We start from the raw sequence: 13548 nt of genomic DNA, 5'->3' as shown, positions 1-13548 counted from the left end.
ATATATATATATATATATATATATATATATATATATATATATAGAGAGAGAGAGAGATAAGGGCTCAGTATATATATATATATATATATATATATATATATATATATATATATATATAGAAGAAGAAGAAGAAGAACCACCAGAAGAACCTCCTCCATCTTCACCTCCTTCAAATACTTGTATGTGTCTGAATGGGCTGAGATCTTTCAGCTGTAGTTGAAGTTACAGAGAGTGAAGCTCAGGGTTTGAGCTGCTCTCCTCACTGGTTTTACAGATGAAGCTCTTTTATGATGCAGGTTGAGTCAGGTCTGCTCAGCTCTCTCTCTCTTTTGGGCGAGTTTGTTTAGAGAGTGAACTGAAGACTCGTGTTCATGAACTCTGTCTTCTACAGTCCCGTCCTTCTACTACAGCCAGAGAAACTGAGAAAGTGCTTAAGTCTGAGCATCTGAAATAATAGAAACACTGATACTCAGACTTTTCACTGATTTCTGTAAGAACTACAGAACACAGTACTGTCTGATGTGATGGTACACTTGGGTTGGGCGGTCTACATTTTTTTCATACCCTCATACCGCCTCAAAGTATTAACGTGATATACGGGATTACTAGGGGCTGTGGGTCAGGGGCTATAAGGCCTATGTGGTTTCTGTACCACATCAATCTGCCTTATTTTAAAACTGAAAATGATCAAATACAGTTCAGTTTGCTCCCAGGGTGAAAAACTAAGAGGACTAGCTATATTTAGATATGTTAGCTAGCAGGCTAAACACCACAGCACAGTCCGTGCTCCAGCTAACTGAGGCTCAAGACACACTTAGACTGACTCTAATTTAGAGGGTAAAGCAGCAAACCTGAGAGCGCAGAGTCGAGGAGTGTTTCCCACTGTTTTCAGGCACCTTTGGTCTCCAGGTTTGCTTGATTCTCTCTTACAAAGAACTCAGTGCATTCTTAACTCACAACTACGGTGGGCTTGGTTTTCCCCCCACCTGTTTTCAGAGCATGACATCACCAATCAGTGAGCTTCCATAGTGGCCTATGGCTCTTTTAAATGCACATGATTTTGCCATTAACTAGATAGACACAGAAATATGACACATCAGACACATCGTAATTCTAAAATACCATCCAAATTTTTGATACTGTCAACATTCTTAAATACCTTGGTAAACGATGCCTTGCTCGCTTTTGGATTTTCTCTCTCTATTGGGCTTAAGTCAGACTGACCATCAGTTGGAATCAGTCTTGACTTGGTCAAGCTCAAATATAAGACTCATGTCAGACTTGACTTGGTCTCATTCTTGTTTACATTTGATCTTGACTCTGTTGCACTCTTTTTTGAGCTTTGCCTTGACTCAGGCTGACTTTAATTTGGACTAGGTCTTGGACTCTCATCTTGACACAGTCTTGCACTTAGTTGAAACTGGCCTTGACTTAGACTGACTCTCCTTTGGACTCTGTCTTGACTTAGACTGACTCTCCTTTGGACTCTGTCTTGACTTAGACTGACTCTAATTTGGACTCTGTCTTGGCTTAGACTGACTCTCATTTGGACTCTGTTTTGACTTGGATTGATTATCTTCTGGACTCTGTCTTGACTTAGACTGACTCTAATTTGGACTCTGTCTTGGCTTAGACTGACTCTCATTTGGACTCTGTTTTGACTTGGATTGATTATCTTCTGGACTCTGTCTTGACTTAGACTGACTCCCCAAGACTCTGTCTTGACTCTAACTGACAATTGTTTGGACTCTGTCTTGACTTAGACTGACTCTCCTTTGGACTCTGTCTTGACTTAGACTGACTCTAATTTGGACTCTGTCTTGACTTAGACTGACTCTCATTTGGACTCTGTTTTGACTTGGATTGATTATCTTCTGGACTCTGTCTTGACTTAGACTGACTCTCCTTTGGACTCTGTCTTGACTTAGACTGACTCTAATTTGGACTCTGTTTTGACTTGGATTGATTATCTTCTGGACTCTTTCTTGACTTAGACTGACTAATTTGGACTCTGTCTTGACTTAGACTGACTAATTTGGACTCTGTTTTGACTTGGATTGATTATCTTCTGGACTCTGTCTTGACTTAGACTGACTCTCCTTTGGACTCTGTCTTGAATTAGACTGACTCTCCTTTGGACTCTGTCTTGACTTAGACTGACTCTCCTTTGGACTCTGTCTTGACTTAGACTGACTCTCCTTTGGACTCTGTCTTGACCTTGTCTCACTCGTTTCGAGTGACACAGTCTTGCACTTAGTTGAAACTGGCCTTGACTCAGACTGACTCTGACTCTGTGACTCCTCAGACTGTCCTTTGCACTCTGGCTGGACTTTGACTGATTATCTTTTAGACTCTGTCTTGACTTAGACTGACTCTCATTTGGACTCTGTCTTGACTTCGACTGGCGATGAGGTTAGTTGGACTCTTTCAGAGTGGACATTGTGAATGCCCAGGCACATATACATTTGGCTAAATGTGAAAATGTACTGTTTGACACACATTCTAGCCTCCAGAATAGACGATGAGACATGAAACATTAAATCTGGTTAGAAGTTACAGTGTTTACAGTCTTGTTTTGTTTATATCCGACCCGTAAAACAGCGGCAGAACTGCAGACTCTGTTCTGTCAATAGAAAATATAAAGCTGCCTCTTAATTAGTGTGAGCATTTTGTGATGAATGGACCCACATAATAAAATTAGAATAAATAAACAAACACTCTTAAATAAATTACACTCAAAGTTAAGAAATTTTCCTTCTCCTGTAAACGTATCACCTCGAGCTTCTTCGGCATTATTAACCCTCTTATTATGAAGCGTTCCTTTCATTCAGTTACAGTTCATGCTATTAGAGCTGAGAGTTCAGAGGGTTTATACTAGAATACAGACCTTTCTGTTTCTCTTCTTAATATTCACCACACAAACCACCCAAAGTCACTTTGGTCCAGACAGATACGCAACTCTTCAAATACACAACCAGTCAAGCCTAGCTTACACACACACACACACACACACACACACACACACACACACACACACACACAGACACACTCTATAAAGGATTTAGAGTGAGTCAGCCCATCCCTAGAGGTGTGCGTGTGATGAGTGAATGGAGTGCGTATCAATTTTGCAGAGCCTCGTTCACGCTGCTAATGCTGCTGATCTCTGCACCAAACCACTGCTTAAGCATTTAGACTAAACACTACACCCTGCCAAATAAAGGTTCTTTGAGCGACGCCATAGAAGAACCACTTTCCCTGACGTTCCATGACGAAGCGTGTTTATAATAGAGATGAGTGAGGATGAAGAAGCTTTTAAAGGTCTAAAGAAGCTCCCCATCCTACATCTGAAGGTTCTTTACCCTCACACACTGATCTCTACCTATCATGCTTCTTTATGGAAGAACCAACAGTGGTTCTTCTAAGCCATCACTTAAAGAACCATTTGAAGAAAGTATTTTGGGATTTTGTGAGAAATATTGTCAATAAGACGTATTACGATAAACCGTTCCCAAATATTCCCATGTACACTACTGGTCAAAAGTTTTAGAACACCCATGTTTTTTCCAGTAGTCCACTGACAGTGCTGCATAGCCCAGGCTCCACCTGTCAAACCTGCAGCTCAGAGTCTTCTCTTAACAGCTAAAACTTGGAGACTTGGTCCAGTGTCAAGCTAAGCTAGCACCCATCACACAAACTGTTGACTCTCAGAAACTGATGCTTGATGTCTTCTGATGCAGTTTTGGATTTGAGATAGTCAGGCCTCTTCAGTTTTTTCCAACTTCTGATGGTGTAGGAATGTGTACGCACCACACTCTGGCTTTATCTGGAGTTTCTCTAAGGAAAAGAGCTCTACTTTTAAGAATCTGTGCTTCTCTGTTCAATGTCTTTTTCTAGTCATTATGAGAGCAACCTGAACATCCAACACTGTTTATACAGATAAAGGGTTTTGTAAATTGTACATTTTTACATACATTTTTCAAGCTTAATTTTCATCATTTGCTACAGACCAGCTGGAAGTTGTTAAACAATGACTTGTTCCCTAAAATTTTTTTTTTTTTTTTTTTATTACTTAAAAAATGATCAAGCAAACTCTATACTTAATAGTTGGGGAAGTGCTCTTTTCATGAAATTCTGCACTACTTTATTTTCATCAGTACACTTGCTTCCAAAATCATCAGGTTGGTTTCGTTTTTCCTTAAAATACAGGCTTCCTTCTATGGCTTTGAGTAGAGCTAAACAGCACTGAGGGAGGTTTTTGTATTTTTTTATTATTATTTTTTTTTTGTTTTTGGTCATCCCCTGCTCATTGGAGAACTATTAAAACGGACTATTAGAACAGTCAGCTGCCGAGGCAAACATACTAGAGGCTGGAAAAATGGGAACGAGCAAGATCCTGAGCCAGATCATGACAGCCAAATAACCAAGCCAGAGTACCTATAAAAACAGCCCCCAGCACGCAGCGGCAACACCCACCATCACTGGGCCAAAGGTAGGCCCACCGACATGACCAACAGAGGCCAAACCCCACAACCTACAGGATCTGCAGCCTTGCACCCCAGGACACTTCCAGAGCCCCTGCTGAGCCCACACACGATGCATCAGAGACGCCTTGGCGGCACCAGGGGACCCACGCATAACAAGGCGGGTGGCTCCAGTGCCACGGCTGACCGGTGTATATTCTCAGCACTTTCCTCAAAAGAGGGAGGACAGAAAATGTGGTAACTTCCTCGTCTGTGATATTTGTGAGATTTGCTTTCTTTTGTCTATCATTTAACATAGTCAATCTCCTCAGAGGGGAAATAAAATCAACCAAAATAAACCAAAATAAACCAAAAGTCACAGCATCCCTCCCTGAGAGCTTTACAACATGGAGAAGTATTGTGTGTGTAATGTGTAAGTTTCTTAAACTGTAGCCTCCAGCCAGGAGGAACTGGTGTTTTACAAAAGAGCTACTGAAAACTGTAACACACACACACACACACATACACACACACAAAGCTCTTAACATTAATAAGCTATAAATATTCCACAGGGCTGTCTGTCTGAACAAATAGAGAAGCAGCTCCAGCCCTCCATCCTTCCATCCATTTCTCTCTCAATCCACAATCTCAAAACAGATGTGTTAAGAAAAGAACACACTGTGCGTCGATTTAAACACATCCGTGTGTCTAGTTAAGGGAAACACGATAGTTTATCAGTCATTTGTGTCATCTCCATTTACACAGGCAGTGTGTTCTTATGTTTACCACAGCAGAGGGAACATTTCACAGGTAGAGGGAAGAAGAGATTTAGTTAAATCGCAGCAAATTCTGGGACCAAACATCACACCATCTGTAAAAAAGCTGAAGATGAAAGTGGGTGGCTTCTACAGCAGGACAGCTCAAGCTGAAGCATTTGCTGAGGGCCTCATAGTCTTCTGACCTAAACATCATCATAACAACACAAGAACACACTGACTGCGAAGCCCATGGGAAGAGCGAGGCCAATGGTCCATTGTGGATTTTGAGGTGTGTTTAGGATCATTATCCTGCTGTGGAAGCCCTCCTCATTCTTTTTACGGCTGGTGAAATCTGTTCTTCCTGCTACCAGTGAAATGTTCCCTGTGCCACTGGCTGCAACTCAAACCCAAAGCATGATAGATCCACCTATCATTAGTTGTCTCTCTCGCATCCCCTCCCCTCCCTTCCTCTTTCTCTCTCATCTGCTGGTGTCAGAAGTGTGATGATCCATCAGTACAGGCTGTTTGCATTGTGTGGGGCTTTAGATTATGGTAATTTATTTGGCAAAAATGTGTATGTGTGTATATGAGAGAGTGGGAGTGTACTGCAAGGCAGGTCTCAGATGGACACCCCCCTTCACCCTGATCTCACACTGATCTTGTTTTTAATTTAGCCTACATGCTCAAAGTAACAGTAAACAAACTAATCACACAGATAAACACCATCAGCATCCAGCACGAGCTCACCTCACACCGCCTCACACACTCTCTCTCTCGCATACTGCCGAGACTGCAGCACTGAAAATCCCTGCTAACAAAGGGTCAAACGATTACAGAATTCAGAATCATAGAAATCTGAATAAACACATTAATTATCTGATCGTAATGAATCAGATTATGATCTAAGCAGGATTAGAATGAATACAGTAGGTACACAGTGGGGAGTGCAGGGCTGTTCAGTTACAACACGTCAGCATCGGCCCACTGACTTCTATTATAACTGAGTTTAGAGTCAAAGGGTCTCCTGTTCTTTTCTCAGTTCAGGAAACACACTGAAATGACTGACTGTGCTGATCCACCATGAGCTGCAGAGGCATCAGACCACCAGATCAGACTGAAAACGCTGGAGTGTCTCTGTAAAAGGCCTATTCTCTACTTTAAATTTCATATTCCCAAAGGTCCACTGATACTTTTGTATTTGTAATCTAAATTATTATTATATTAAATATTACATTATTAATTATTATTAAATCTGCTTTTTACATTGTCAACATTTCATGATTATTGGACTAACCGCAATATTCCAAAATGACATCCATTCAAGATTAAATATAAAAAAACACTATTATTAGCATAAATATGAATGATTTTCATACAGAAAGTCATGGTTTGACATCACTGTGCCCATTAACACATCTTCAGTGTTTTTACAATGCTTTTAGATAATGTGCCTTTACACAGCACTGTATGCACAACTGGCTGTGCAAATCGTAAAAAAATTAGAAACCTCTGGTTTTGCCATGGCTCTCACTGTCCCCCAACCTAAACATCATCAAACATCTGTGGATAGACGGCAACAGAGCAGCGTAGCGAGATGATCCGACAATCTCACACAACTAGAAGCCTTAGTCAGGAAAAATGGGTGAAAATCCACCAAACAAAAACTGAAAGACTGTTAGTAAAAGAGTGTTACCAGGGACTAACCATGCAGGGTGTTGTGCTTCAGGATCTCTGTCCTGTTCATTTTGAAAGTATAAAAGGTGAATATTCATAAATACAAAAGTGGAAGCATTTAGGAACCACAGCAGCTCATAAACTTAGAACAGGGTCAGGGTCGAGTGCTGAGCTCAACAGGGTTTAGAATGGGATGTCATAAAAGCTGCTGTAGAGATGTATTATGGACGTACCCTGATACTTTTGTACATATGTTGAAAATTTGGCACAGTGCTAGGAACAACTGCCTGATTCACAATATGTCAAAAAGTGGAAAAACAGCAAATACGGTGAATAAAATCTTTTTCCATTGAAAGTTAAGAAGGTTTTATCCTTTTCCTGCACAGTTGAGATTTTAGAGATACAAGAGAGTGAGTTTACTATTACAATTATTAAACATCATACTTGCTTTAGTTAGAAATTACACCATGTGATATTTATTTGACTGCAGACTGAAATTAATTAATTAGACTAATTTAAAATTGAAGTTCCAGGCCTAAAATCAATTTTAGAAAATACAGCCATTATATTTGGTAGCAAACCCACAGCAATGCCAGTTCTGGAAAGGCCAATAGTGCAATAATAATTACCAATCTGTATTTAATATATATATATATATATATATATATATATATATATATATATATATATATATAGCTCAACATGCACACATACACTTAGGGTAGGTCTGTGCCAAACACAGTTTATATGAAAAAACCTGCAATACAGGATTTCAGTTAATGGAAGCTGGGCTTGTAGTTTCAACTTTCAAACAAAGTAACAGCCGCTGTACGGCTCAGCCGGGTACGCTATGCAGACTTGGACCTGCAATGAGTGGACATCAAAAACGCTTAACCAGCATCTCCTTTCTTCTTGGTAAACACACAGCGGCCTAAAGCTATTTACTCATATAATAAGGTTCAATAACTGAATTCCACACACTGCCAAACACACACACTGCTGCTAAAGCTTGTTGTTAAGCCTAAACTCATTCTATAAAAAAAAGCATTATATCTTTACAGGCAGACATAAACAGGCACACACACTCAGACCACTCCATTGTGCTATGCATAATCCAGTGAGGCAGTGCAATGCTGCGAAACCCTTTCAAATACTACAATAAATGAGATAATAATATTAAATAATCAATAATATTAATAAAAACTATACAAACTGGATGCAACAAAAACAGCACAAGTGTAAAAAGCTATCCTCAGCTTCTATCCTGCCTATCTTCATACCTTGATTTAAACCTGATCCAGTAGCCCTGTGGATCCACATGCTAGTCAATTCTTCTAAAGTTTTATGAAACTTGATCAGGCAAAAACAAGAAAAGCAGGCAGGAGAATGTTTCACCACTTTCAGAGAGTTAACTTTCACACTCAGATACATGTCATTGTCTAAGGACAAACAAGGACAAACGCTGCTGACATTTAGTTAAAAGTTCTATTTGCTGGGACACAGATGGTCCATTATCTTTGCCTGTGGGCGTGCCAACTTCAGACATAGCTATGATTGGTGGAGAGAGTTACGCTGCTTGTAAAAGTTTGCAAAAATTGAAGACAGGGCAAATAAAATAATGTCCCTTTTTTGCTGTCCCACAAAAAACTCTTCCATTTATCCAATAAATGTACTGGAATGTCTCTCTTTCCTAAAAATAAACTTATGAAGGATCTTAAGATAAACATTAAGAAGTTCACAAGAAAGTTCCTAAGTGTACATCTCCAAAAAAAAATCTCAAATATTCTCTTAAGAAAGTTTTACTTATTATTATATAATCATATTTTCTGAAGATTTTAACTTCACATTTTTGTTTGTCAATATTCAGTTGAACTCGTGCATTCAAGAGCAAAATGGAGGAAAGACAGAATCAAACTAAGCGTTTAAGCATTTTCAGTAAACAAGAGCTAAAAAAAAGAATTTTCCTTAAGTGGACACAGACAGCACTTTAATCCAGTTAAATTAGACCTTAATTCTGTAATTCAACCATTTAAACTGATCATTTGAAAGGCTAACTCTTATACTCTAAGTGTGAGGATATTATAGGATTAAGAAAATATTTAAGAACATATTTTTGGAGAATACCAATCGTTCTTAGAATCTTTCTTAAGTGAAAAGTAAAGAAGTGTGGACTGCACTAACTAAGTGGACTAAATAAGAAAAGCCGGGTCACGTCATGAACCTGTGAAACAAACCTGGTTAGTTCCAGGTCACGAACCCATGAAACAAACCTGATCAATTCCACGTCACGAACCCGTGAAACAAACCTGATCAATTCCAGGTCACGAACCCGTGAAACAAACCTGATCAATTCCACGTCACGAACCCGTATAAATAATAGGATCAATTCCAGGTCGTGAAACTGGAAACAGACCTGACAAGTTTCAGGTCATGAACCTGTGAAACGAACCTGATCAATTCCACGCCACGAACCCGTGAAACTAACCTGATCAATTTTAAGTCATTTAACTGGAAACAAACTTCACCAGTTTCAGGTCTTGAACCCGTGTCGATTCTCTCAGTTTGGCTTAGACTGAATGCACATAAAGTAACCTCTAAGCGTCTGCTAATGAATATATGCAATTTCTATAGTTCCTTAGAGGGCACTACAGTGTTGATGGGATAACATGACTTTAGGCCAATGAAGAGTTATACTAGAAGACTATCAGTCTCACACAACTGAAGGAAACTTCATATACTTCACACCTAGTAGCCTCAAGCTTTCAGTCACTGTTGGTAGTTTATTTTCATTTCATTACTTGCTCCACAAGGGCATCCAGAAACTTTTACTTTGTATTCAAATATAGCATATTGTCACTGTCAATGGAAGTCATTGATTTTAAGTCATTTTGGAGCATTTCTATAGTGTTAACATAAAGAAAAGTCCATTCATCAGATTCAAATTCTGCCAAAACATTACAAACGCCAAAGCAACGGTATATGTTATGACGGTTGGTTGTGATGAGTCCTGCTGAACACCTGTCTATTAGCAAAAAGTTCCATCTTACACTCAGACCTTCATTTCTCAAATAAAGTGAGCAATTAGTAGTTAATTGTTTACTAGCAATAATGAACTGAAGGCATTTCTTCGCAGGACATAATCTTTGTGGTTTTGTCAACTGCATATATAGTACATATACAGATATGTAATTATTTGCATTATTCAAATGCAAATTTCTGATATTTTTAAATGGCCATATGGAAGACATCCATATATATGGTATGACAAGGTAATGAGATCCAAGTACAGAGTTTCAGCTCAGTAAAACATTTAATCAGTATAAAAAGGCACAGTGCTGAAATATAGCCAACTGGTACTGTCCTTACCTTCACATGGTTGTATTCACTCTTGCTGGCGTCTGTGTTGACTTGTTTATTCTCGGGACGGGGTTTCAGTACCTGCCTCAGAGGGCTGGAGATGGGTAATCCAGTCACACTGATTCCATCTGAAATAATAACAAAAATACACATTATGAAACCAACAGCTCAGGTAGAGAAATCTGATTGAAAACAATGCCAAATACCTGATGTTTACATCTGGTTATTAAATGTGGTAAACGTTATTAAAACAGTGCTGTAAATGGGATACTGGATGCTGATTGGCTCTAGTGAACTACATTTCTTTCTCTGTCCAGGTCTTTACTTTCATCATTGGTCAGTTGTGTCCAGAGTGATCGACTGTGGACAACTGTGAAAGGAAAGATGCTAGCCATTACGCTATTTAACCACATTGTGGTAATGGTAATGTTGAATTGTGTGATGCTACGCTAAGTAGGCTTAACACCAGTGTCAAGAGGCTCCAGGATCAAGTCGTGGGTCTTCAGACTGTTGAAAAGTTTATGGAACCCAAAGTGTTTCTTCTATGGCATCACCTGGGCACCTTACATGTTTAGTAACTGTATATAAGCTTTAAAATGTACCCAGCCCTCCTCACATAATGTGTCTTCATCATAATGAGAGCAGCACTGCTGATGCAGCTTCCGTAAACCCATACGTCTTGTTCCAGCATGATGGGAAGCTCCAAGCTTAGCTGGGTTTTTGAGAATGTGCTAGATGCTCAGAAGGGAGCAATGTTTAGCGAACACTTCACAGTTATGATTACTGGGTAAACTGGGTTTTTTACTTAGCTGCAGTAACAGCCTCTACTCCACTGGGAAGGCTTCATACTACATTTCCAGAGACTGTTGCTGTGAGCAGGATTAGATTGCATTCAACCTCATGAGAGCATCAGTGAGGTCAGGTACTGATGTTAGATGATCAGTTCTGCCACTCCAGCTCATCCCAAAGGTATTGGATGAAGCACCACTTCTCCACAGCCTAATGCTGGGGGCTTTATAGCCCCTCTAGCTGTTGCTTGGCATTGCACATTAACTCCATCAGCAATAACTCCACTATTTGAAGTTGTCAATTAGCACATTCCAAGTATTTTTACTTAAGCCTGTAGACCAAGGTTTACATTCACATTACAAACCACATTGCACGTTGTGGGGATGGGTTTTCTCCAGGTGAACATGAGCTTGATCAGGACCTTCTTGAAAGGAGCATATAGCACTTTCCTAGAAGCCCACTATGGGATTTACCCACTTTAAGCCACCATCCTAAGCATGCCTCAAGTGGATTTCCCTGAAAATGAAGGTGATCAAGGTGTTGAAGTCAAGAGTGATTCTTAAAGAAACTGGATGGCGCTCCCCCCACTCCAGAGAACACAGTTCTACTGGTGAACATAGTTTGACCAAGGCCTTCTTGAAAGGAGCGCAATGCCTACCTAGAAGTCAGTCGTCCACCATGGGATTTACCTTTGGTGTTAGACTGAGTGCAGTGCATGCTTTGAGCTACCATCACAAGCATGCCTCGAGTGGATTTCACTAAAAATGAAATCCAGTGTCAAAGTCTAGGTAGATCCCAAAGGCACTGAATGTAGCTCCTCAGTTCAGAGAACACACTTAGGGGGGCTTTATAACTCTCTAGACCATGGTGAACATAGGCTCATGTGTAGCTGTTCCAGAGCATCCCATCCTATTGGTCAGTGCGTTTCTGGGGAGATTATTATATTATATGTCAGGACCGGTGGACCTTACATCAGCTAAGCTCACCAATAAGAAAGGGTGTCCGCAAACATTTGGACATGCAGAGTACGTCCAACGCAAGTAGTAAAGGACACACAGCGGATAAGGATTCACACTCGTTTCAGAAGCCTGGAGAAGGTTGCATGAGTGCAAGCGCACTCCTGACGTCTTTGAAGGCTCTGCAGATTGCGTCAGCGCTCCAGCAACCAACACCCTGTGATCTCTACTGTCGTCTAGGGGTGGATTTGCATACTCAGGACGCGCACGTGCACAAATGACGCAGGGTTACCGAGTTCAAAGCGTGATATCAGTGTGAGCCTGACTGTGTTAAAGGGGGGAGGAGCAGCCAGGGCGACGCAAACACAGACACACACGTCACGGTGAAGTCAGGCAGTGCAGATAGGAAATGAGGAGAAGGCTGAGAGCTGCAGTGAAGAATAAAAAACACACTCATTGACTTACATTCACAAAGAGCTCAGAGAACCAGCTTCCATAGCTTTGCAGCCCAGGCCAAAAAATGACTACACACAGACACACACACACAGAGACGTCCTCTAATATTAACAGTCAACACTGCTCTGCTTCTGGCCATGTTGGAAAAAAGCAACCCTCACTCATTTGTTACATTAGCTTACCCTGATCGGTTAAGTGAGGGCACACACCATCTGACAGGCAATTCACCACAATGATCCAGTAAACGATTACAGTAAAAAATTCATTTGTTGTGAACGAAACTGAGTCACTCAGTGGTCAATTTCTCACTGCCAGAGGAGCTAACAATGCATTAGCTAGAGCTATGAGTGTATCGGGAACAATGGCACTGCTGGGGCTTTTAAACACTGTGTTCACTCGCCGGCCACTTTATCAGAAGCGTCTTCAGACAGATACTGTAGATCTTGACCTCTAGAGTTTCTCAAACCTGGTCATGAAGGCACCCTGTCCTGCACATTTTACTGGACTCCCTGCAGCTCTGACGGCGCTTGTTAATTGTGTGTTGGGAGCAGGGAAAGCACTAAAATGTGCAGAGCAGGGTGCCACCAGGACCAGTGTTGAGAAACACTGCACTAGACTTTCATCAGCGGTGCCCAATGATGAACAAGGCAGAAGAGGACAACAGTTTGGACAAACTGTCCAACAGACAGAGTTGTATAGCTATGCGCCTACACTATTTGTCTAAAAGTATGTGGACACTTGCACCCACAGTGTTTCCTCTGAATTCAGGGGAATCAATAGGGAGTCTGTCCGCCTTTACTGCAGTACCAGCCTCTACTACTGTGTAAAGACTTTAAATTAGATGTTGGAACATTGCTGTGAGGAGCACCGGACTGCATACAGCCTCACAAGATCATCCGTGAGGTCAAGCACTGATGTTGGATACTCAGTTCTGCCACTCCAGCTCATTCCAAAGGTATTGGAGGGCGCTCCAATCAACACAAGCACTTCAGTGATCACAGTTCCACTGCTCCACAGCCCATTGCCCCTATAGTCCATGCTCAGCATTGGTCACACTGACCTTAGACTCATGTGAGACTACTCCACTAGAGTGTCCTG

General features: G+C 40.8%; 1 protein-coding gene across 2 annotated transcripts in view; it reads right to left on the bottom strand.

Moving 5' to 3' along the window:
- Positions 1-13548, bottom strand: part of trappc9 (trafficking protein particle complex subunit 9) — a 316053-nt gene that overhangs the window by 151987 nt on the left and 150518 nt on the right. For both annotated transcript variants that reach the window (XM_072674281.1, XM_072674282.1), the window contains one exon: positions 10259-10377. In XM_072674281.1, the coding sequence (XP_072530382.1) occupies positions 10259-10377 (119 nt within the window). The remainder of the gene's footprint in view (positions 1-10258; positions 10378-13548) is intronic.

This window comes from Salminus brasiliensis, chromosome 2 (assembly GCF_030463535.1).
Source record: "Salminus brasiliensis chromosome 2, fSalBra1.hap2, whole genome shotgun sequence".
NCBI classification, from domain to species: domain Eukaryota; kingdom Metazoa; phylum Chordata; class Actinopteri; order Characiformes; family Bryconidae; genus Salminus; species Salminus brasiliensis.
Note: the sequence above shows the minus strand (reverse complement) of the source record. Positions and strands in the feature narration are given on the sequence as shown.